The 25,744-nt window shown below is 50.2% G+C and overlaps 1 protein-coding gene and 1 long non-coding RNA gene across 3 annotated transcripts in view; both read right to left on the bottom strand.

Annotated features, from left to right (window-relative positions):
- The window catches only part of COL26A1 (collagen type XXVI alpha 1 chain), a 163,367-nt gene extending 143,148 nt beyond the window's left edge, over positions 1–20,219 (bottom strand). For both annotated transcript variants that reach the window (XM_055341299.1, XM_055341300.1), the window contains exon 1: positions 19,739–20,219. In XM_055341299.1, the coding sequence (XP_055197274.1) occupies positions 19,739–20,130 (392 nt within the window). In that variant the 5' untranslated portion in view covers positions 20,131–20,219. The remainder of the gene's footprint in view (positions 1–19,738) is intronic.
- Positions 20,220–23,095: 2,876 nt separating this feature from the next.
- LOC129520238 (uncharacterized) lies at positions 23,096–25,350 on the bottom strand. Its single transcript, XR_008666531.1, has 3 exons — positions 25,248–25,350; positions 24,682–24,882; positions 23,096–23,178 (listed from the first exon to the last, which is right to left on the bottom strand). It is a non-coding gene; the product is annotated as an uncharacterized LOC129520238 (long non-coding RNA).
- Between the last annotated feature and the right edge of the window lie 394 nt (positions 25,351–25,744).

The following is a 25,744-nucleotide window of genomic DNA, read 5'->3' as shown; positions in this document are numbered from 1 at the left end:
TGTTTTGCAGATGGGTTGTGGTGATGGTTGTACAACCATGTGGATGTGTTTAATGCCACCGAACTGTACACTTAAAAGTGGTTAAGATGGTAAATTTTATGTTATGTGTTTCACCACAATAAAAGGAATAAAAAAACTTAAAACTTAAAAAAAACGGAATTACAAATGATTTCTTCCTTTCCACGGTTTCCATATTTTCCAAATGATCTGCAATAAATATAATCAGGAAAATATAAACTTTTGTTTAAAAGCAAATATATCAGGCTCCTTTCACCTAAACATCTGTGCTGGTCACCAGAGTCCAGGCCCCCACCGCTCCCAGGCCTGCTGGGCTGAGGGCTTCCATCAGCTTTCTCTACCTGACACCAACATTTGGTTTCCATTCCCGGCTCTTCACATAATTCTTGGAGATCAGCTCCTGCTGGTTTCGGGTCCAGCGGAAAGAAAGCGGCTCTTGGGAGGGTCAGCTTGCATCTCATGGGGGTGGATTTGGCTTGGCCAGTGGTAAGCTGTCTTGCCCAGACACCCCCAGCCCCCAGAGCCCATCCATCCTGCAGGCTACCCACCCACTGTCAGCAGGGCAGGTGAATTTCCTGGTGCACTGTAACCCAAGCCCCTCTCCACTCCCCCCGGGCACGGCCAGGCTCTGTTATTAATCTCAGGGCAGATCCTATGTCCAAAGCTGAGACAGCTGTCCCCACGTGCAGCTGCCCCAGGCCAGCAGGCAGACAATTTCCAGCACTACTGCCTCCTCGTCAATGGCCAGGCTGAAAATCAGGTTTTCTGCCCAACCCCTTGTTTGTGCAACTGTCTGGACCCTCATACCCGATCAGGGTCCACCGGGCTCCCTGTTCACTCCTTGGTTTGTCCCAGGTTAGAATACAGCCCTGAGCTCTTGAGCTTCTGAGTGAGTTGGACTTCTTAGCCTGAGAAGTAAACACAGTGATGTCCCAATTGGTCCTGTTGCTGCTGAATCAAGAAGAGATTGTTTTACCTCACGGTCCATGCTCACCCCTGGGTGACTTGCCCCGGCAAACAAAGCCATCTAGGAGGGGGATTTTAACCCTGAGCCCAGCTGCAGAACAAATATGTGACACAAGAATAAAGCAAGTTGAGACAGGAGCAGAGGAGAGCTGCTCACGATTGACACACAATCCAGAATGCAGCATGACCAACCCTAGGGACCACTCCATGCTGGATTGCAAGTGCGACACAGCCCTGATTCTAATGGCTCATTTAATGCCTCCACAGGAACTGGCCACATAAAGATTCGCGGATATGTAGACTGATGCAAGTTAACAGCAAACTTGACTGTGGCCAGAGTGGGGAGCCAGGTTTCTGATGCCAATCTGCTGACTTCAGAGTTCTGAGCACTGGGGCCCACCCACCATAGTCCACCTTGGCTGAGTCTGCCCACCTAATCACACCTGACAGATGTCCACCCAGTAGGAACCCACCTGGCTGGATCACCTATTTCTGGCTTTACATTGGCAGATGCCAGGGACATGGTGACAACCAAGGCAGACAATTCCAGAATCTCCTAAAGTTTCCCTGCTGGGGTGTCTCAAGATCCCAGACACTCACAATTTTGACCCTCTGTATTCTCTGGGACACAGGTATTACTCAATCCTATCTGTCTCTGTGATTCCTCTACAAGAACACTGACAGGTGCAGAAGGATCAGAATCTGTCTACACAGCCAGTCCCCAGCCATATGAGGCAACTGGACAGCTAACACTTGAATTAGTGGGTGTGACTCTCTAAGAGTGCCACACCAGTCTGAAATGCTGCCCTCTCTTCCTTCGGAATGCTCTGGGCCACTTGGGTTTTGAGGGGAACATCATCTACCTGCGACATCTGTGTGGAAGGAAACACACACACTGAGACTCTAGGACTCTACCTCAAAACCTCAGAGAACCACCTGAAAAACCATTAAAATATATGTTTTTAATGCATGAAGGTAATTGGATATAAAACCAACATGCCCGAAATCAACAGCTTTCCTATTTGCCAGACATAAACATTTACAAATGTCAGGGAACAAAAAGAACTCATTCACGATAGCAGTAAAAACTATAAAACGCCTGAGAAGAAATATAACAAGATCTAGATAAATGGAGCGATATACCTCGTTCCTGAAAAAAACACACAATACTATAAACATCGAATTCTATGAATCCATTAAGTCAACACAGCCTAGATTAAAATCCCAACAGCATGTTTTACAGTACCAGAAAGGATAGCTATAAAATTCACCCCAAAGAAAAAATGTACAAGAACAGCTAAGACTATTTTGATAAAGATGAACAAGGAAGGAGGAACTGCTCTATCAGCTAACAAGACATACAATAAGGATACAGTAGTTAAAATAGTGTGGTTTTGGCACCAGATCAGATTAAGAGTTCAGAAAAAGGGCTGTGCTGTGTATTCAGGGAAATTTAGTATATGATAAAATTGGTATTTCAAACTATTAAGAAAAGGTGGATTATACAATAGACGCATGAGGGGAGGTTTGGGGGGAAAACTAAAATTAAGTCCCTGCCTCACAGCTACATAAAAACTTGGGTGGGAAGGCCATGCTCTTACTATGGCTCTTCATGTAAGGCTGGGTCTTACCAGGCTTTTGAGGCTCCAAGCCACTTTCAGTATTAACACTGTTTGAAATGCAGGATTAACCCAACTCTCCAAGGACCCAAATGTCTGATCTGCTTTTCCTTTTCCATTTCTGTTTGTATAATGGGCTAAATACTGACCCACACTTGGGATGCCTAGGTGGCTCAGCAATTGAGCATCTGCCTTCAGCTCAGGGCGTGATCCCAAAGTCCTGGGATCAAGTCCCGCATCAAACTCCCTGCATGGCTCAGCGGTTAAGCACCTCCCTTCGGCCAGGGGAATGATCCTGGAGTCCCAGAATCGAGTCCCACGTTGGGCTCCCCACATGGAGCCTGCTTCTCCCCCTTCCTATGTCTCTGCCTCTCTCTCTCTTTCTCTCATGAATAAATAAATAAAAATTTAAAAAATAAAATAATAATAATGACACACACAAAGATGTCCTCATCCTAATCCCTGGAACCTGTAAATCTGTTATTTTACATGGTTAAAGGGACTTTGTGGGTGTGATTAAATTAAGGGTCTTGAGGTGGAGATGTGATCCTGGACGATCCGTGTGGGCCCAACCTCATCACCAGAGTCCTTATGAGATGGAGTGCAAGAAGATCAGAGTCAAAGAGAGAGATGCTACAAAGAGAGGCTGGAGGGTGCCCTTTGAAGATGGACAAAGAAGCTATCTGTCAAGGAATGCAGGCAACCCTCAGATGCTGGAAAAAGCAAGGAAATGAATTCTTCCTTCTAGCCTCCAGAAGGACCAGTCCTACAAATCCCTTTCAGCCCAGTGAGACCCATTTCGGACTTCTGACCTCAAGAACAATAAGGTAATAAACCTGTGTTGCTTTAAGCCACAAAATCTGTAGTCATTTGTTACAGCAGCAGTAGAGAGCTAATACAGTTTCCAAAAGCAGTTAGTCCTTTGCTGGATACTCTGTGTAACCCAGGGACTCTCCCAGAACCTGGATATGGCACCAAACATGACAGACAAGACCCCTGCTCTCAGAAAACTCAGTCTCAATGTAGACAACTCTTAAGTAATTATCTTAACTTTAAAAAAAAAAAAAGATTTTATTTATTTATACATGAGAGGCACACAGAGAGAGGCAGAGACACAGGCAGAGGGAGAATAGGCTCCATGTGGGGAGCCCGATGTGGGATTCGATCCCAGGACCCCAGGATCACACCCTGAGCTGAAGGCACACGTTCAACCACTGCACCACCCAGGCACCATCTCTTAAGTAATTATCAAGCGATTAATTATAGGATTGACTTAGAGTTATAATGAGCTCTTAGGTCTGAGAGCAAGCTCTAAGGGCCTTTAACTAAAAGGCCTGGCCTCACTTTGGGGGATAGCAAAGTTTCCCTGAGGATGTGATACTTAGGCTGAGCTCAGGAGTTAGTTAGCTAGGCCAAGAGAAGCAGAACGCCGAAAGCAGGAAGCAGACTGAGGTTACAGGGAGCTGGGTGAGCAGAGGACCCAGAGAGGCAAAGAGCAGATTAAGGGGTCTCCCCAGCAAGCTCAGCTACCTTTCCAGGAAGGTGCACATACATGTTCAGGGCTCTTGCATACAGAGAGCCAGAGTCTGAGCTAACTGTCATCATCAGCCATGCAACACAAGAGAGAAAAGAGCCTAGCAAACCCTGTGCAGCCTCGGGATGCCATTGCTGCAGAAACGGTGGGTGCCCGGACAGGCTGAGCCCTCTCAAATCCAGAGAGTCAGCCGTGTGGCCAAGTCAATCACAGAGGCTCAGGAAGAGGAAAGTGCTGATTCCCCCAAACAAGCCCTTCCAGGGCAGCAGGAATGACAAAAATGTCAGATGCCAGAGGCAACTGGCCAGGGCGAAGACAGCTGGAGCCAAATCAGAAGGAAACTGCCACTTTCTGAGCAGAGGCTTCCCCATTGAGACGGTGGTGCTCGAAGGCCCTGGCGCCTCCGGGGCCCCACAGGGCCAGCGGGGTCATCAGACAGGACAGCCCGGGTGGCCCGGGTCCAGAGCCTGCTCCCTAGGGAAGCCAGAAACTTAAGCCTTGTGCAGGGGCTCCGAGCAGGAAAGACCCTCTGCAGGGCCTCCCGAGAGGCAGGGACTGGGGGACTTCTCAGCAAATGCTGCACACTCCCTGCCCTTCCAAAATGAGGAAGGGGGTAGGAGGACCAGATACTTTCAAACAGAGACAAAATGCTTGGGCTGGCAGCTGCAGCCAATCATGGGTGCGAGCAACACACACACACACACACACACACACACACACACACACACGGAGTAAACACCCATCCTCCTGCAAGCATTGGACCTCCCCCTCCACCCCCCTCCCGTAGTCTTGCTCAGAGAGGTGGATGTTATCAGGTAGAGCCCTTGTCAATGGGCAGGAACGTGCAGGAGTAACAACTAGTCTGCATCTAACAAACCCACTTCCTCATTCAATCCCACCCAATCCTATTAGGTTCATGTTACCCCGGAGGCATCGAGTCAATGAGAGGAAGGGCCACCTCGGCTGTGGGTCCTCCAATCAGGCATGATAGGCTCAAAGAAGCCCTGTCTCCCCACCTGGGTGGCTCAGTAGTTGCGCGTCTGCTCCGGGCGTGATCCTGAGGTCCTGAGATCGAGTCCCACATCGGGCTCCCCACATGGAGCCTGCTTCTCCCTCTGCCTGTGTCTCTGCCTCTCTCTGTGTGTCTCTCATGAATAAATAAATAAAATAGAATCTTAAAAAAAGAAAAGAAAAGGCCTGTCCCCCAATCCACATTCACAGGGTCTCACTCTCTGGGATGGGAAATTCATCAGAATTCCTGGGCCCTTGGGGATCCCTGGGTGGCTCAGCGGGTTAGCACCTGCCTTCGGCCAAGGGCGTGATCCTGGAGTCCGGGGATCGAGTCCCACGTCGGGCTCCCTGCATGGAGCCTGCTTCTCCCTCTGCCTGTGTCTCTGCCTCTCTGTGTGTGTGTACGTCTCTCATGAATAAATAAATAAACTCTTACAGAAAAAAAACTCCTGGGCCCTCTGATTTCACCATGGGCATCTCAGACCCCCCTCTCCGACCCCAGCTGAGGTTCAGCTGGAGTGTGGCTTTGAAAACCCCAGCAGGGTCCTCAGGGATTCAAGAGACAACAGGACCCTTACTCCTGTATTTCCCTGGTCCCCGGCAGCACCAGGGTGGGCCACTGCAGGGGGAGTCTGGGAGAAATGCCCCCGGTGAGATTTCTCAAGACCAGCTCCCGAAGGGCGAAGGGTGCTATAAACCACTGACACAGTAACTCTGACCCACTAGGCCAGCGTTTTCCAGAGCGTAACTTCTGGAACACCATCCAAACCAAATGCTCCTCAGAAAAAGAGGTGAGTGGCCTCAATGTCTGTGAAACCACGTTTCCCAGGCTTTGCAAGGCCCCCCGGCACCGGGTTCAATCTGGGAAGCCTTCATCATTGAAACGAGCCATGGAAAGTGCTTCCTAGGTTTTGTTCTAAGCACCTTGTGAACATCAGCTCCTAGAAGCTGATCAGATGAAGCTTAAAGGACCTAAACGATCAATCAGATGAAGAACGATCAGATGAAAAACAATCAAATGAAGAAAATATGACCATCATCCCCATTTTGCAGATGAGGAAAGGTCAGATGACTCAGCCAGGGCCACCCAGACCCCGGATTCACACCCTCCTTCCTTATCAGGGAAACTCACTGATGGGCCACCCAGACCCCGGATTCACACCCTCCTTCCTTATCAGGGAAACTCACTGATGGGCCACCCAGACCCCGGATTCACACCCTCCTTCCTTATCAGGGAAACTCACTGATGACCCAAACTGGGTCTCCTAACTGCCATTAACCGCTGGCAGGACAAGCTCCAGAAACCTCACTATGGGCCTTGGGTAGCTGGCAAAGGTCAGCAGGCCAGCGAAGGTCAGCAGTCTGTAGCCACCTCTGACCTTTATGCAGAACACTCTGGAGCCAGCTGCAGGGGAAGTGGAGGAGAGGCTGGGGAGCAGGGAATCCCTGGGTGCCTCAGCGGTCTAGCGGCCTGCCTTCGGCCCAGGGCATGATCTGGTCTCCCAGGATCGAGTCCCACATCGGGCTCCCTGCATGGAGCCTGCTTCTCCCTCTGCCTGTGTCTCTGCCTCTCTCTCTCATGAATAAATAAATAAATAAAATCTTTTTAAAAAAAATTTTTTAAAGGAGGTGGGAGCCCCACCTCTCCACCACCCACCCCCACCCACCCCCGAGAGTTACAGAATTAACCTGGATCGAGTCCAGCTCCTCTCAAGGTGGTCTTGTAATGGGCCACCAAAGAACCATCTACACCCTGGTTTCTGGGAGGTAAGGAAAGGAAGACCAGGCAGGAAAGGCCGGGGACCCTTGACTCCTCGGGGAGGAGAACAGTGTGCCGTGTGTCTACTTCCTTAGGATCGGCTGCAGGATTCCCGAAAATCCTCTAACAGTTAGTTATTGTTACTCTATTCCCTGCCCCAGGCAGAGTTGGTCAGGGTCCAGCTCATACACTCTCGAAGCGGCAATGAAGTGTCGGACCCGTTCAAGCCAAGAGAAGCCTGGAGTAGTGTTCTTATTGCCATAGGAATTGTTTCTCTGGGAATGGATTTTAAAATAACAGACAAGCTGGGGGCGGGGGTGGGGAGGGGAGGAGATTCAGAAAACCCTGGGGCCTTGGGAAAAAGTCTCACCAGATATTTACATCGAGGTCATTCCGTGTGGTTTTTCAGGCCAAGGCCCACTTGTGCACCCATTTCTATTTCAGAGGAGGAAGCAGGACTGCATCAACCAGGTTGCCTCCATGGCTCCTTTAAAGGCGGCTTCCAGAGCTGACCTGGTGAGGACAAGGGGCAGACAAGGACCTCCCTCCTGGACCCCTCAGAAGGACAGAACTGCGTGAGGGCAGAGGCTGCAGCCTCCATTTCCCAGAGGAGAGAGGTCAAGGTCTTTGTTCATTCATTCACTCAATAAGCAGCCACGGAATCCCGACCTGTGCAGGCCCATGGCTGCATGCCACAAAAGCCCCATGGAGGAAAAATACAAGTATTTTATAAAAATGCAAGGTGCATTGAACGCCATGCGTTGCTGACTTCTCAAAGCTGAGAAAACGCTGTGGTCTTTGCCAAGTTCCAAGGAGCAAAGCCGCCGGCTCCCAGCACCCCCCAAGCACTGGGCAGGGTCAGAAGCCCTGGTCATCAACCTTCCCCTGCCCATCAGCGGTCCACCAAGTGGCCCGGAGTTGCCGACACTGTCTGTTAGCTGGCTCTCCTCCCACCAGGAAAGCTAGCATGAGACCCACTGTGACCATGTCTAGACATAAACCCCAAACTCCTCAGGGTGGCAGAAAGAGGCTTTGCACTCAGGCTGAAAGGGCCCAGCCTGCTCAGCGCCTGCCTATGCCCTAGATCCAGCCATTCTGAACTCACCCACACTAACACCTACATAACCACTGTCATGCCTCCCAGCCCTGACACGCCGTTCTGTCCACCCAGGACACCCTCCCGTCACTGCCGATAACACTCCCGTTTATCCTACAAGACCCACGTCATAAGTGACTCCCTGGGAAGTATTCAGCATGCAGCCCCAATCCATCCACCAGGCCAATGCTTCCCACAGTATGGAGTCCGGGACACCAGCCTGACATAGTGCTCCCCAGAAAAGGGTGCCATGACCTCGTGTGTTTGTGAAACACCTCAACCTCACAACCTCTGCAAGGTACATGAGCACAGTACCTAGTCACCAGACAAAACAGAGTGTTTCCTAACACGTTTATCTAAGCACTGTATGGACTCGTTTAAACTTTGGAACAACCTTACGAGTATACACTGTAATCCTCATTTTACAGAGGATAAAACTGAGGCACAAGACACCCAAACTCCCTTAGACAACTGCCAACATCCCTTGCCGGCCTACCCCACTCAGCACACATCACGCTCGCTCAGGGGTCAGCCACCCCCAACCAGTCTCTAAGGCCCTACTGATCACCATTCATACAATAGGTGCTCAATAGTAGCTCCTTGGAGGTAAGGCGCCAGGAATCCTGTGATCCAGTCACAGAGACAAGGCCTCCCAGATGTGACCATTCCCTCCCCAGAGCTTGCAGAGGGCCTTTTATGCATGCCTTCGGGCAGCCTGCTCTGGCCCTCATGTGGGGGCCAGAGGGGGTGGGGATGCGGGCAGGGCTGGCTTAGGCACCCTTGTCCCAGGTAGGCTGCTCAGGGCCACAGTAGGGAGCAAACAGGTAGGAAAAATGATTCCATCTGCAGGGAAAGAAAATAGGAAGTGAGTTCTCAGGGCAAAAACCACAATCACAGATCCAAGAGGCCCAGGGAGCTGCCTGCAGAGCAGGGAGTTCAGTCCTGGAAAGCTTCCTGAAGGAAGCGGCTTTGTGGCTGCCCTATAAGACAGTGGAGTAAAGTCTGGGGGCAGTGTTCCAGGTTAAGAGGAGACGACACATCAAGGACTCAGCTAGGCTGAAACAATAAGAGAGTTCAGAATCAGAGCAGAGGCAGGAGAGCCAAGTTTCGAAGGGGGATGGGGAGGGGGTGGAGGGGGCAAGGAGCCCCCCACATTCCCCCAGGGCACAGGGTCTCCCAGGCAGGTCTTAACCCAGAGGGGCTGTGGAATCAATTTTCTGAGTCTTGGCAAGCACTTTTTTTATGAACTCGATAGAATACAATAAAAAAGAGAGTATCACATATGGTAACAGTAAGTATTACTCTGTGAAACTTGTTTCAGATGCACGAGTGTGCGAGTGTGCATGCTCAAGCATTCTCAGTCACCATATAAAAGGTATTTCTTCTTCTGGGTCTTGATGAAAGAATCTGAAAAGACTGTTCCCTACGCAGTGCTTCTTAAACCTGGCTGCATGATAAACCACCTGGGGAGGCCACTAAAACACAGACCTTGGGCCCCAGACTTCCTGAATCATGGATAGGTCCAGATGGGCCTTGATTCTTTCATCTCCCAGGTTCATCTTGATGAACCAGACAGCAGCCTGCAGCTCTGGGGACACCACACCTTAAGCACCGGAGCAAAACAGGCTATGTAATTTGTGGGGCACAGTGGAAGAGGAAAATGTGGGGCCCCTTATTCCAGAAGCTGGGGAAATGTTCTGGAAAAGGTACTAAGTTACAAAGCTTTCCCCCCTTCTTCTGAGACCTCCCTCACAGGTGGGTAATGGAGGTCCCCAAGTCTCATGGGGGATAAAATGCAGGTGTAGCAGGGAGGAAACTGGAAGGGAACATTCAGACACAGCCTAATGTGGTCATTGTGATGGAGTCTTTCTGATCAGGGACATTTGGGGAAGGGCCATCTAACTCTCAAAGATGGGGGTATACATGTGGAAACTCACTCCGCTTCTCCCCAGAGGAAACGTGTACACAGAACAGTCTTTTCTTTTTCTTTTTCCTTCTTTTTAAAAATATTTTATTTATTTATTCATGAGAGACACAGAGAGAGAGAGAGGCAGAGACATAAGCAGAGGGAGAAGCAGACTCCCCAGGGGAAGCCCATTGCGGGACTCTATCCCGGGACTCCCAGGATCACGCCCTGTGCCAAAGGCAGACACTCAACCATTGAACCACCTAAGTATCCCAGAACTGTCTTAAGTCTAAGCAAGAGGAGCCCCACTCTCAGCTCTGTGCTTTCCAGGGCTTGCATCCAGCCTCCCGCTGGCCACACCCTTCCCCACAGGCAAGAAGGCTGTGGGGTAGAGGGCACATGATCCTCAAGACCACAGCCACCCTTGTAGACCAAGTGCAGGTACCTTGGGGCCTGGGATTCCCTCCCCAACAGCTGGACACACTCAGGCATGAGGGAGGACTACACTTGTTGCAGTTGTTAGGGCAGGATGGGAGGTACCAGGCTAGACTACAGTGTCCACAGCGTGTGCATGAGGCCCCACGAGGGGCAAGGTGTCAGATGGAACAAGAAGGGAAGTCAACAATAGCGCTCCCTGCGCTGCCGAATTCCAGCCTAAAACTCTAGGAGTCTGAGTTCTAAACATGAGCCTGACTCCCCGACCCAGTCATTAGGAGGGTAGGTTTGTCAAGGTCAATGATGGAACAGAGTTTATTTAATATTTAGACAATATTTGGACATATGATGTATGGGCTCCATCTGTACCCTTGCCACAGACTCTGCAAATGTGAGGGATGGGCCAAACTTGTAGGTGGTATAGACTGCGGAAGTCTACTCTCATTCCCACAAGGCCACTTTGCCCAGAATTACTAAACTGGCTATTCAAAATGTACCCCAAGGGGGTGCCTGGGTGGCTCAGTCTGTTAAGTGTCCAATTCTTGGTTTCAGCTCAGATCATGAACTCAGGGTCCTGGGATCAAGCCCACCATCGGGTTCTGCACTTACCAGGGAGTCTGCAAGAGATTGTCTCCCTCTCCCTCTCTCTCTGCTCCTCTCCTGCTCATGCACTCTCTCTCTCTATATATATATATATATATATATTTTACACACATAAATATATATATAATATATAAAATATATATAATATGTATACAAAATAAAGATTTTATTTATTTATTCAAGAGAGACACACAGAGAGAGGCAGAGACATAGGCAGAGGGAGAAACAGAATCCTACGGGGAGCTTGATGAGGGATTCAATCCCAGGATCCCGGGATCATGACTTGAGCCAAAGGCAGACATTCAAACACTAAGCCACCCAGGTGCCCCCCTCTCTCTAAAATAAATAAATAATATATTTTAAAAAATGTACCCCAAGAAAAAATTGTTGATAAGGATGCCAAATGCTATAACTCCTATGGCAGGAAGTTCTATACTATCAGAATTATGCACACATTTGCTGTTTAACCCAGGAAACCCACTCGTAACAATGGACCCTAAAGATCAATTTGCAAAACTACAAAATGAATAGTGCACAATGACATATCATGGGGGCATTATACATGACACAAATGGTTAAAACAATACAATGTCAATCAGTGAAGGGCTGAATAAACTATGTCATTCACACCATGCACAACTACGGAGCCATAAAAAGGAACACAGGAGAAATCGGGCATTCTAAGAGGGATGGTGGTGATGCTCACACACTGTAATTGTAGTTCATACCACTAAACTGTACACTTCAAGATGGTTAAGATGGTAAATTTTATGTAATGTGTTCCTTTACCACAGTTTTTTAAACTGAGTGAAAAATGAACACAGAAGATATCTCCACATGGAAAATATCTATGCTGTAGAGCAATCACCAGAGCCCACCAAAGTAGTAGCAAAAAGTCAAGTGCAAAACAATGCAACTGGTACACCACCCTTGCATGAGGGAGGAGGAAGTTATATATATGCATGCGCATGCACACACAAATGCTTACATTTGCAAAAAGGAACAATGGAAAGATAAACCAATTCAAAATATGACTATCTACAAAAGTAAGGGAGAAATCAGACAAGTATTCCAATAATTAAATGAAAAAAAAATGTCAGGGGACACCTGGGCAGCTCAGTTGGTTAAACACCTAACTCTTGGTTTCAGCTCAGGTCATGATCTCTGGGTCCCGGAATTGAGCCCTGCATTGGACTCCATGCTCCCTCTCCCTCCCCCTCTGCTCCTCCCAGCTCTCTCTCTCCCTAATTAATTAATTATTCAAAAAAGAAAAAAAGAAATGTCAGGATTCGATTAGGACAAGTTCGCAGCCCTTAATGAATGAGCAATTCATTCAGGTTTCATCAAAACCTGCTGATGTCACAAGAGAAAGAGAAACCACCAGATGTAGTGTGACTCTTGATATGATTGTTGGCAGAACACTACACAACCAAAAAAAAAAAAAAAAAAGAATACTACACAACCAACAAGGGACTTTTGCCAAAATAATCATAAGGGGGAGGAGGAGGAGAAGGAAACAAAACCCACTCAAACATCTATTTAATTTCCAGTATTTTGGGATCCCTGGGTGGCTCAGTGGTTTGGCGCCTGCCTTCGGCCCAGGGCATGATTCTGGAGTCCCGGGATAGAGTCCCACGTCGGGCTCACCACATGGAGCCTGCTTCTCCCTCTGCCTGAGTCTCTGCCTCTCTCTTTCTATCATGAATAAATAAATAATCTTTTAAAAAAAATTTTCCAGTATTTTGGAAATATTGAGGACAGAGGAACATGTCAACAGGCACCATAATCAACACTACCCTTGAAGAAGGAAAACTCTACCAGGCAAAGAAATTGCAAAGAGAAGAGAAGAGGAAACCAGTAGACAGTGGTGTTTTGGTGAAACAGCCAGCTTTCCAGGAAAAAAAAAGTCATGTCTTCCCAAATTAGCTCAGGCCACCACCTATAAAATACCATAGACTGGTGGCTTAAAAGATACTTATTTTTCACAGATATGGAGACGGGCAAGTCCAAGATCAGAGTGCCAGCAGATTTAGCGCCTGGTGAGCCCTCTTTCTGGCTTGCCAGTGGCCACCTGCTCTCTGTGTCTTCACGTAGCAGACAAAGAGAGAGAGCTCGTGCCTGGGTTTCTCTTCCCTTTCTTACAAGGACAGCAATGCCATTATGAGGACCTCAACCTCACAACCTCATCTAAACCTAATTACCACCCCAAGGTCTACCTCCAAATGTCATCATATTGGGGGTAGGACTTTGACATACCCCAATGTGGAACTCGGTTAAAGGACCCGAGGATCACAACCTGAGCCAAAGGCAGATGCTTAACCAAAAGCCACCCAAGTACCCCTGGGATATAGTTTAAAATGCTCCATATGGGGGTGCCCAGGTCGCTCAGTTGGTAGAACATGAGACTCTTCATCTCAGGGTTGTGAATTCGAGTCCCATGTTGGGCATGAAGCCTACTTAAGAAATAAATAAATAGGGATCCCTGGGTGGCGCAGCGGTTTGGTGCCTGCCTTCGGCCCAGGGCGCGATCCTGGAGCCCCGGGATCGAATCCCATGTCGGGCTCCCGGTGCATGGAGCCTGCTTCTCCCTCTGCCTATGTCTCTGCCTCTCTGTGTGTGTGTGTGTGACTGTCATAAATAAATAAAATTTAAAAAAAAAGAAAAATAAATAAATAAATAAATAAATAAATAAAACAAAATGCTCTACACACACAAACAGAATGTGTGTGTTGGAGGACAGAGGGGAGTAGGATAAGTGTGCAAAGTGCATAGTTAACAAAGCCCACTCAGAGTACAAGGGGGTTTATTTTGCTCTCTACTTGGGTATAGGCTTACAACATCTGCAGAAAAAAAATATTTTTTTAAGATTTTTATTTATTTATGAGAGACAAAGAAAGAGAGGCAGAGACACAGGCAGAGGGAGGAGAAGTAGGCTCCATGCAAGGAGCCCAATGTGGGACTCGATCCCGGGAATCTGGGATTACACCCTGAGCTAAAGGCAGACGCTCAACCACTGAGCCACCCACGCGTCCCAGAAAAAATGTTTTATATGTTGCATTTTTAAATGTCTCCCAAATCAAAATTTTTCAAGTCCAGAGAGAACAGTGGTTCCAAGTGGGTGTGATTTGGCCCCCAGGGGACATTTGGCAGTGTCTGGAGACACTTATGGTTGTTTCAGTTGGGGGCAAGGGTGTGCTCCTGGTATTCAGTCAGGAGAGACCAGGGATGTTGCTGGACACCCTGCAATGCCCAGGACAGCTGCATGACAAAGGGTTACCCAGTCCTCAGTGTCAAGGGTACCGAGGATGAGAAACCTTGAGACAGAGGTGAGCAGAGTGTTCTAGGTGCTCTTGGGAGAGCATTCCAAACAAATCAAACAGCAGATGCAAAGAAACAGAAATAACTAACACAGTATACCTGGCATAGAAGACAAAAGTTGGGCTTTAAAAGGCCGCCTTTGTATGAGATGCTGGAGAGAGTGGATTTTATCATAAAGGCCAAGGATGCAAATATATCACACGTGCCTCCACTTCCCTGTCCCTCAGGCACAGAGACATCACTCAATGCTCTTGGTACTCCTCACAGAGCCCAGATTCTACCTCAGAATCCTTCTTAACCCACTGGCCTGGGCAGCTCCTACCAGTGACTAAGAGTTGACCTAAGAATTGAAACCTGTGTGCCAAGCTGATGCAGGCAATGGTGAGCCACCATAGGGAATCAGAGGAGAGTGGCCTCTACTGCAGCTGAGAGAGGTCCACTGGGCAGTGGTGCAGAGGAGAAAGACGGATCCTTATAGAACTAAAACGCCCCCCACCCCCCCAGACAGGGGCTAAGTTGGTCATGGACCAGGCTACACAGCCTCAGCATCATAGGGCTGGCATGTACAATGCCCCATCACCAGGTACCCGGGCAGAGAGGCAGGAAGCCCCGATGCCAGACCCCATCACCACTACCAATGAGCAACAGCTCTGCTAAAGCAGATCGACAACTCTCCTGACCCTCCATAGAAGGCTGGAGGGTCCCCCAGGGGCCTTTCTGGGCATCTGAGAGACAAGGTCAAGGGGACAGGTAGTTGAAGGTAGGAAGGCCACCAAGATGGGACAAGCAGAAGGCTAAGAGAAGGCAGAGTAAGCAAAGGAAGGGTCAGCCAGGTGAGCGAGGGGTGGGATGGAAGAGCCTGAGTCCAGAATTTATGGCACTGACATATTGAGGTATGAGGAGGTTCCTCCTGGGAAGTGAAAGCCTGGCAAGGCACAAGGCCAAGGACAGTGGCTAAGGTGCAAGAGGGGGGCAGGGCAGAGGGCGACTAGAGTAACATGGGGTAGTGGTGATCAACACACCTGGACATCCAGGCGCCCCAGAATAATGGCAGAATGGGGGAGGGGTGCAAAGGGAGTGGGCAGCCTTGAGAGAGCGTGGTAAGGTTGACAAGACCACACAGGTACAGCCACAAGGATGGAACAGGCCACCAGCTGGTAGGGTGTAGGAAGAACTATTACTCACACAGTAGAATCAGCATTGTCCAAGGTGTGACCCGAAAAGAAAGCAGCTAGCACACCCAGATGATCTGCAGGAAGAGCTGTACAGTGGGGCTGCAGTGTGAGGGGCAGCCTGTGGCACAGAAGGCCAGAGGGCCAGAGGATGGCCATGGGAGCAGGCCTGCGCATGTGGTTAGGCAGCTCAGAATCTGTCCTGACCACAGTGAGAACAATCGAATGATGTCGATCCGTTTTTTGCAAACCCAGCATTTCTGTGCACTCCTCCAGCTCTTGGTGTCTTGCACGTGGGGGCTCCCAGCAAGCCTCATGCCCAGCATCCTGGTCTCCATGTTATCCTCATCGTGCAGACCAGGACACAGACTCAGGGAAGTTAGGTTACATGTGCAAGCCTATGTCGTGAATTATGGGCAGAGCCCAAAGCCCCCACCACGCCGAGGTGGGAGGATCAGTGGCCCTTAGACTGGCCCTGTCCCAGGCCCGGGGTCCTGCTCTAGCCTCTTCTAGCCATGCCCCTCCCACCAGATGACGAGGCTGTGGGGCCAAGAGGATGTGCCCATCCGGGCCATCCTTCCAGGCAGACCCCACAGCCAACATGCCCCCTTCTAGGTCAAGGAGCTTGGAGTGAACTTGGAATGAACTTGGACATGCAGCTTGAGGAGTCCATAAGCCTGTGCATAAAGCCCCTCACAGTGTGGGAGGAATCTACCATAGAGGGTGGGCCAAAGCCAGCCGTCCCCCACCACCATTTTCCAGAACAGAAATCTAAGGCATCTATGAATTCCTCGTTGACCCGGCTTTCCAGGTCACTGAGAAGGTACACTCACCAAGGCTGGTGGACAGAACCCACTCACCTAACCATCCGCTAGACTGAGTCATAGCAGGTAGACATTTAGCCCTACAGTGTGTGAGCTCCATGTGTTCTCATGCCTCGGCACTATATAAGGGTAAGTGCTTTCTGGAATGAGCACTCTTCTTCAGGGGAGAAGCAAAAACCAGCTTTGTCCTATGTCCCGTGCCCCACAAAACCACTCTCTGGACATACTCATTCCTTTCTCTGCTGAAATCTGGGCAGGTCCCACATATCTTCTGGTTTCTCCTACTCAGAAGACCACATCCACTCCAAAAATTAATATTAAAGCTTTATCTTTTGGGATGCCTGGGTGGCTCAGTGGTTGAGTGTCTGCCTTCTGCTCAGGTCATGATCCCAGGATCCAGGATCGAGTCCCACATCGGGCTCCCTGCGTGCAGCCTGCTTCTCCCTCTGCCTGTGTCTCTGCCTCTCTCTCAGTGTCTCACATGAATAAATAAATAAAATCTTTTAAATAAATAAATAAAGCTTTCTGTTTTATCTAAATTAAAACTTCTTCCTCCAGACGTGTAACACGGATAAGGCTAGAACCCCTTGTCTGGTCTCACTCCTTATGCCTTGATCACTCGCTGCTTCTCTGGCCCCTTTAGGGTTGGATAAAGAACAGAGGTGAGGAGGAGACAACAGACAAGAACCCCCAGTAAATATCTGTGGCAGAGAAGGGAGGGAGACAAGGAGGCAAGGAGAAAGGGAAGTGGGTGAAATTTGCATACTTTAAAGAGTTTCACAAATGTATTAGGCTTACTAGGGTAGAATGGAAAAACTGGGGCAGGGGATTAGGGGCTCTGTTTTCAGTGCAGGCCTGCAGGTAGATTAATGCTGCATTTCCCTTCAGGTTTGATTTGGCATCTGAACAGCTCTATGGCTGGCAAAAATCATTAGTGGCTCGCATGCAGGGCTGCTAGACCAGACCTCTGAGGAAGTGGGGTCCTTTTTTTTTTTTTTTTTAACCAAAATTACTTAAATAGATGGATCCACCCTGGACTTCGGACAGAGGTGAACAGATCAGAACATCCTGGGTTAGGCAAGATGTCCACAAGCACATGTCAGACCCAGTTGCCCTGCCCAGAGGCATGGGCATAAGCAAGTACACACGTGCACTCACACACACGTGTGTGCACACTGGTGCACGCAGAGGAAAGAGAACACAAACCACATCCAAAAATCAGATGCCAACAGGAGCAATACCGTGAAATAAAGGAAGACTTTCAGGAAGTCTTTCAAGATTTGTCAAGAAACAGCTCTGTCGTTTGGCCCATCGACGGAGACCAAGCCACTGTAAACACACATACGGAGCCAAAGCAGAGGCCAGGGCTGTGAAGGGCACTGCGCCAAACGCTGTCTCCAAGTCCTCTGCTTCTGGGGCTTTTGAATTTCGAGGATGCAGGGCACCTGTGACTGACCGTCCATGAGACACAGAAGTGGGTGACATCAGGCCAGCTCAAGCCTGCAGTGCCCATGCTGGGGCTGTGCCTAGCAACGTTCAGTTATGCTCCGGAGCGTCAATCTCAAGCATCTGGAACCTGCCCCAAGCCTCCTTAACATCTCCTAGTATCCTATTTGGGAATCCATTTTCCCAGATTTATCCAGATCCTCCCTAATTTACCTTCTCCAGGCTCCCATCCTTGGCAAGAGTTCTGGAAGATGACCACAATTGTTTGGACCTCTTTTTATTTATGCTAAAACAATCCCTTCCAAGTTTCTGTGGCGGTCCCCAAGCTCCAGCCCACCAAACACTAGAAGACCAGTCCCCACTCACTCAGTTTCCCCATCGACTTCACCTCTGGCTGTTCTCAGCATGCCTGTTCCACCCTGCAGGAGCCTTTTTTAGTTTTCCTTCCCACACCTTTTAATTACAAATATAGTACATGAATATGTGCTCCTTGTAAGAGATGCTAACAAGACACCAGTAGAGGGAGGGAAAAAATGGAAGTCCACCCACCTCACCGCCCTCTGCCCTCCAGCCTCGGGTCTCTCCATATAGATCACTGCAAGAAATGTTTGCCCACGAGCTTTTTTTCCTGGGCATTGAAATACCCATAAATCCGAGTGTTTTTTCATGAATGAGATCATGTTATACATATCATTCTACAACTTGAAAAGTTTATTTTTTCAGACTATTCTCATATGGAAGTGTGCAGAGGCCACACTACTGTGGGTGTTTGGAGAATACTACTAATAGAAGCCATGGGTAAGTATTTCCAAACAAAATCAGGGAAGTAAAATTGTATGCAAAGTTTTCCAGAAGCATTTTTTTTTTTTTTTTTGCTTTTCTGAGTCTCGCCTTACCCAGCCATTAAGTGTACAGCCCGCCCAGCACAAAACATCCCAGTTTCCCCGGGGCCCTAAGACATTGCCAGGATTCATCTTGGTAGCTCACTCGGGTTTGGTAAATAAATACCAGGAAGGAGAAAGAACTGGGGACCTGTCTCTTGCCTTCCTCCCTAATGATCAGCAGAGGGGCGCGGCAGAAAGCATAGGTTTTGGAGAAAGCAGGCAGAAGAAGGTCAGTCCTGAGTTGCCACAAACTTGGGGACCTCCCTCTGGGGCTCAACGTCCGCACTTCAAGGAAAGATAATGCTGTAACCGATCCCCCTGGAGTGGTTTTAGGATCAAAAGGCGTGGGGAGTCCCGGTGAATGCACGTCGTGTGCTGCAGGGAGCTCTTACAGCCGCGTGAGTTGTAATTATTAAATGAGGAAAAGCTAGATTCGAGGGGGCTGCGCAAACCGGGCGTTTGGCAACTTTTGCTCGCGTGCTTAAGCATCGTTTTCGCGTTTTGCGGGGGAGGGGGGTTCAACCGCGCGGTGGGGAGGCGCCGGCCCAACCGTCCCGGGGATGGCCAGGGCGCCACCTGCCGGCAGAGGAGGAAGCGCCGGTGCGTCCCGGCACCTCGGGCTCCGCGACCCCGCGCCTCCTCCCGCCCCGCCGCGGGTCCCTCCGAGCCGCGCCGGGGTCCGGGTCCCCGCGTGGCTGGGGGAGGCGCAGCCGAGGCTCCTCCGCGTCCCCAGCCCCCCAGACGGGACAGAGTCGTCCCTCGGGTGTCCCCGCGCAGCCGGCAGGAGAGGCGGGAGACCCGGACGCTCGGCCTCGGCAACCCGGGAACCTGCTCCCCAACACAAAGCCGCGGCCGCGCAGGTGAGCCCGGCGGGGCCACGTGAGCCGGGAAACACGCGGGGACCGAGCCACGGTCGCCCCCGCCGCGCGCCCCCGCCGCAGGTTCCAGCGCCGGGAGCCGGCGGGGCGAAGGCTGGGAGCGCAAAGAAAGGAAGAGACCGGGTGGGCGCGGCCGGAGACCGCCGCAGCCCGAGCCCCGCCGCCCGGGCCCGACCACCCGGACCCGCGGGGCCGCGCAGCCCCCAGCGGCCCGCACCGCCAGCGGCCCGCACCGCCAGCGCCCAGCCCCCAGGCCCCGCGCCACTCACCGGCGGCTCCCGTAGCCGCTGCCGGGGGAGCCGGCGCCCGGCTCGGGGTAGCCGTGCTGCTGCAGGGCTGCGGCCGGGAAGGGGTACAGGAAGCCGGTGGCCAGCGCCGACCCGCAGAGGCAGCAGCACGCCCAGGGCAGGAGGAGAGCCAGCTTCATCTTGCGCAGCCGCCCGGGGGAGCCGGAGCCCGGGCGCGAGGACAGGCGGGAGCGCAGCCGCGGCGGGACTGGACCCGCGGCCCCCGCCGAAGGCAGAGCGGGGGAGCCGGCGAGCGAGCGGAGCCCGGCGACGACTTGGACGCGTCTGGGGGCGCCCACGCCTCTCCAGGGCCGCCTTTTCAAATTCGGCGAGGTGGGCTCTGCGCCGTCAAAGGGGGCGTGGGGCTTTTTCATTAACCCTCGGCGGTCCGCGGCCGAGGAGGCGCCGGTGGCTGGCGCGGGGTCCGGGGAGCCGCGCGCCCGGGAGCCTGCCCGGCCCCTGCGGCCGCGCGCACGCCCTGTGGGAGCTTCCTAGCCAAGCCCCGTTCGGGTCCGCAGGCGCTCGTGGGGCGTCCGCTGCACGCCGGGCAGTTTCACCTGCCCAAAGCTTTTTACTCCCCACAACACTGCCCTCTGTGTTAGGGGGCACCGTTCCCATTTATCAGAGGCGGAAACCGAGGCTCACGAGAAGTAGGCCGAAAAATAACACGGTCCTGGCCCAAGGCCCTTTGGACCAAACTATTGACCCCCCAGGCTTGCCTCGAATCCTCTTCCTGTTCACCTCCACCCTCTACCCGGATAGCTGTCTCTCCAAGGCGAGCCCAGAAGGAGGAAAGGGCTGGATTTGGCGTGAGAAGTTGTCCCTGGAGTCACCGGGTTCATGAGGCATCGGATCTGAAAAGTAACTGATGGGGGGAGTGGGGGGAGATGTAATACAATCCCGCCTTTTAGAGATGGTTCAGCGGAGTCCCAGATCCCACGCTGAGCCCATCACCAACCTGGCCCCAAGTTGGTCTTTTCTGGACTGCAGGAGCCCCACAGCAGTGTACCTCACGCGAGACACAGGTGGGACCTGAAATCCAGCCTGTGCGGGACTCCCCAGGTTGGGGGGCTTTCTAATTCTCTCCCAGAGGATCCTAGGGGCTGGCAGAGGCCCCGAGGCCACCTCTGGCTCTGTTAACAGTGGGGAGCTCCTAGTCTGTAAAATGTCTGTACATCTGGAGAAAAGTCATCCAATGTGGAAGTGCTTAATGGGCTGCAATACATTTGGTAAGAGAACTGTGGGATTGGTTTTAGAGGAAGACAGGAAGATGGCGTTGGGAACGTAGTCGGAAAGGCCCACTCCCATGGCTTTTGCCCTCTTTTTTACATATCCCACCGGTACCCTCTTGAGTGTATAGCCCAAAATATATCCAACACTGCTTCACCCTCTCCCCAAACTACCCCTCTTTCTCCACTCAGTTTGTGCAAATCTTGCCGAAGCCTTTTCAGTGGCACCCCCACACTTCCCAAGTCCCCACTCTGAGTAGGACTCAGGATGGATGAGTCCATCTCTGAGTGGGCAACACATTATGGGAAGCATCACTTGGACCTAGAATGACTTCCTTTTCATCCTGCTCTCCATCCACCTCTCGAGATCTAAAAGATTCGGAGAATTTGAGGTATCGGGGTATTTTCACGGCCTCCCCCAAAACTGATCCATGCTCCCTGGACAGTTGGCCAACACCCAGTAAGTGATGAGGTCATTCCTCATCTCCCAGGAATTTGTAAACATTCTTTCTTCTTCCTCTCCTTTACTTTCATCATGAGACAAGAGAATTTCCATGTTACTGTAAATAATCTTTATGCTGCAGGCGTGACAGTAAAGAGAACAAGATTATTATGTTAAGAATTTCCTTTTTGAAAAAAAAAAAAAAGAATTTCCTTTTTGGGGCGCCTTGGGTGGCTCAGGCGGTGAAGCGTCTGCCTTCGGCTCAGGTCATGATCCTAGGACCCATGATCGAGCCCCGCATCAGGCTCTCTGCTCAACAGGGACTCTGCTTCTCCCTCTGCCTGCCCCCACTCGTGCTCTCTCTCACTATCTCTGTCTCTCAAATAAACAGATAAAATCTTAAAAATAAAAAGTAAATCAAAAAAGAATTTCCTTTTTATCTTAAAGCCACTTTTTCCAGGGCCACAGGCTGTACCCCAGCTAGAACGACCTCAGAGAGGACAGAATAACACTACTCCGTACACTGCTGGATTCTTTTAGAATGATAAGCTGTAGGAAAAGAATTCATTCATCCCAGCAACTTCCGGACTGAGGCAGTTGTCTGAGTTTGGTCCTCCCCTTCACATCTAGGACAATAAGTTCATTCTGGCCCCATGACCGCGTACCAGGCAACTTCTGTGTGTCCCGCGCTGTGCTGCGTGCAGTGAAGGCTAGTAGAAAAGCAAGTAACATCATTGTCACCCTCGGGGTGCTTGTGGCATTCTTCAAGAAGGCTTCCCCACCCACCCACCAGGAAGGCTCTAAAATGGCAAAAGTCAGCCAGCAGTTTGGACAAATGTTCTGCAAACAAGAGGAGGTTCCATTTAGATGGTAAGAGATAAAAATACAAAGATGCATAAAATCAAGAAAAGAAATATGATATCTCCCACACAGCCCAGACCCCAGAAGCCCCATGTCTACTCCTGCCCCCCATCCTCATGCCCTCAAACTTGCTGATAACCTGGAATAAAGTCCCCTCTCTGGTCCTCCCCAGTGTCTTTATTTGTAAAGTGAAAACCGGACTGGCTTGTCTCTGAAGATCTTTCCAGTTCTGGTCTTCAGAAACTCACTTTTCCCTTCATCCTCCACTCCTCCCCTCTCCAAGGCAGCTATGGATATACCCAAGCTGATTAAGCTGTCACTCCTCTAGGCAAGATTTTCAGCTGCTGCAACCCCCTCCCCACCAGCAGGGCCATGGAAGCCAAGAAGAATGGAGAAGAGTTCAGCGGCATCACGCTAAACTCCCGTCAGAGAAGCCAGTGAGTAGAATCCAACTCCAAGTCCCAGCTGTGTGACCTTGGACAAGTTACCTAACCTCTCCGAGCGTCCTCACTGTAAAATCAGAGTAATGATAACGGCACGTATGTTTGTTTGGGTTTGCTAAAAGAATTTTATTCACACGAAGTGCCTGAATGCTGCAGGTAACACTTTATAATGCTCGATAACTGTTAATTATAATTTGCTTGGCTTTGGTGAGGGATTAAATTGAAGAACACCACCCTTCTCAAACCCCCAGGGTGGAACTGACCAGAGTGTGCAGAGCTTTCTCAGGCGACTTGGAGTATGTCTTCTTCCATCTTCAACAAATTAAAACAAAAATTTATTTTAAAACAAAAAAAGGGAAGGCGACCTGGATAGCTCCATTGATAGATCATCCAACACTTGATCTCAAGGTTGTCGGTTCAAGTCCTACATGGGGCCTGGAACCTACTCTTAAAAAAAGAAAGATAAAAAATTTTAAAATAAAAAATAAATCAAATATGGGGATATTATTGTGTATTATGTGCAATTTGTGTTATATTTTTAGATAGAACATACTTGTGGTGGGTGGCAACCGTGGGAGAGTTTGACCACCCTGAACTAAAGGGCTAGGCAATACCCTTGTAACTGAATGGTCCTCAATCATTAGAATTGATTGGCTGGTCTTGTCACCGTGGCACACAGCACTTGTCTCAATATTACACAACTATGCCTGTGGCACCCCCCAATACACATTAACACTTTTGGGGAGGCAGATACCACCATTCCCAAGAGTCCCAGAAATTGACCCATACGGGCTCAGAGCTAGGGGCACCTGGGTGGCTCAGTGGTTGAGCGTCTGCCTTTGGCTCAGGTGTGATCCCAGGTCCTGGGGTTGAGTCCCGCATCTGACTCTCCGCAAAGAACCTGCTTCTCCCTCTGCCTATGTCTCTGCCTCTCTCTCTCTGTCTCTCATGAATAAATAAGATATTTTTTAAGAAAAACAGGGGTGCTCAGAGCTGGGACCCTATCTACAGTGCTGGGTCTTTCCTCCTCTCTTCCTTGGTGACCTTGAGGGATCGCATAACCTGTCCCTCCCAACCTCAATATAATAAAATCCCAACAAAAACGAGGATTGGCGGGGCTTTACTGAGTGCCTCAACTGTTTGCCACAACTCTAACATGGACAGGCAGGGGTTCTCAGAATTACCATTTTTCAGACAAGAGGTTGAGAGAAGGGATTTGTCTAGGACCCTATACCCTTCCTCGTTTTGTAAGTTGAAAAGTGCCTTAAAAAAACGACTTGTTTGTACAAAGAGGGATCAGATTTCTTGGTAAAAGGAGACAACCCCCCCAACACACACACACACACACACACTCAAATAGTGGGCTCCTCCACAACTCTATTGTGAGGACTTTCTGATAAGAAAAATATCAGTAAGCATCCTCTTCCTCAGACAAAAAGCAGATCTTCTGTTCTGCTGAAGTCAGCAGAATGAACCACTGAACAGAGAAGTAAATACTCATCAAGCCGAAGCCAAGGTAAATATTGACCTTCTGGCATGATAAATCCTTCTGTTAATCTAAAACAGAAATCTCCCCCTCCCCCTCAAATGCCCTATTGGTCGTGGATTCTGCAGTTTCCCCCAGAAGTTCAGGGAGGCAATGCAGGCACAGAGCAGGTTTCCTCTCATTTCTCCAACAGCCCCTAATCCCAGCTGTTCCAGATCCCAGGACAGCACAGCAAATGGGCTGGGTTGATTCAAGGTAGTAGGACAGTCACAATTGAAGGGCTTCTTTGTTCTGCTCCAAGCTTTCTATCCTTGGCCAGGACAGGATGCGAGTAAAACATGGATATTCTGGAAGATGTGAACCCTCAATTTTTCTTCTTTCCCTACACACCTCCACAGGCATCCAGCCAGGCCCTAGAAAAGGGGTCGCTTCTTTGCTCAGCAGAACTGCGGGTATAAGCCTACCTGTTTCGCCAGACATTGGTCGTGAAATAGATGTTCAGGGGCACCTGGTGGCTCAGTGGTTGAGCGTCTGCCTTTGGCTCAGGGTGTGATCCTGGAGTCCCAGGATTGAGTCCCACATCGAGCTTCCTGCAGGGAGCCTGCTTCTCCCTCTGTCTGTGTCTCTGCCTCTCTCTGTGTCTCTCATGAATAAATAAATAAAATCTTAAAAAATAAAATAAAAAGGAATAGATGTTCAGAAGACAGCAGATTGGTTGCCTATCACAAGAGCCCATGATCTCAAACAGAATTTTGAAAGGAAAATGAACCCCCCATCAAAAGTCTCAAAAACAAAACCTAAAAAACACCCAAAAATAGGGAGTCTGCCTAATTGCCAAAGCCGAAAGCCCTACTCATATGGTGATAAGTTTGCTCCCAGATGTAGCCACAGCTAAGACAATGCTTTCCCAAAGAGCTTAACGAGGAGGCTCTGTGATAAAGAAAGAGGATGAGTTACTGGGCTCCGTCCACTGCTGTAGAGGAATACCACAGAAGAGGGGGCTTATAAACAACAGAAATTTCTTTCTTACAGTTCTAGGAGCTGGAAGTCCAAGATCAAGGGGCTGACAGATTCGGTGTTAGTTGAGGGACGCTGCCTGGTTCATGCATGGCCGTCTTCTCACTGTGTCCTCACATAGCAGAAGGGACAACAAGGGAGCTCGCTGGGGCCTCTTTTATGAGGACACCAGTCCTGTTCAGGAGGGCTCCACCCTCTGAACTAAGCACCTCCTAAAGGCCCCACCTCCTGATTCCATGGCACTAGGGATTAGGATCTCACCGTGTGAATTGGGGTGGAGTGGGGGACACCAATACACAGTCCACTGCAGGGGACTGAAATTATAAAATGATGAAGAGGCAACACCCAGGAGAGTGTTGGCCTTACCCTGGTGCAGAGATGAAGACGGTGGGGTGTTGAGACACAATGACGCCACATAACAATGTCCCACAAGTGCCCAAGCTGATGGGGAGCTGTGCCCGGGGCTCCTCACCCCATGCCCTGCCCGGTGCTGTGCCTAGCACTTGGGGC

Source organism: Nyctereutes procyonoides, unplaced genomic scaffold (assembly GCF_905146905.1).
Source record: "Nyctereutes procyonoides isolate TBG_1078 unplaced genomic scaffold, NYPRO_anot_genome, whole genome shotgun sequence".
Classification (NCBI taxonomy): domain Eukaryota; kingdom Metazoa; phylum Chordata; class Mammalia; order Carnivora; family Canidae; genus Nyctereutes; species Nyctereutes procyonoides.
Note: the sequence above shows the minus strand (reverse complement) of the source record. Positions and strands in the feature narration are given on the sequence as shown.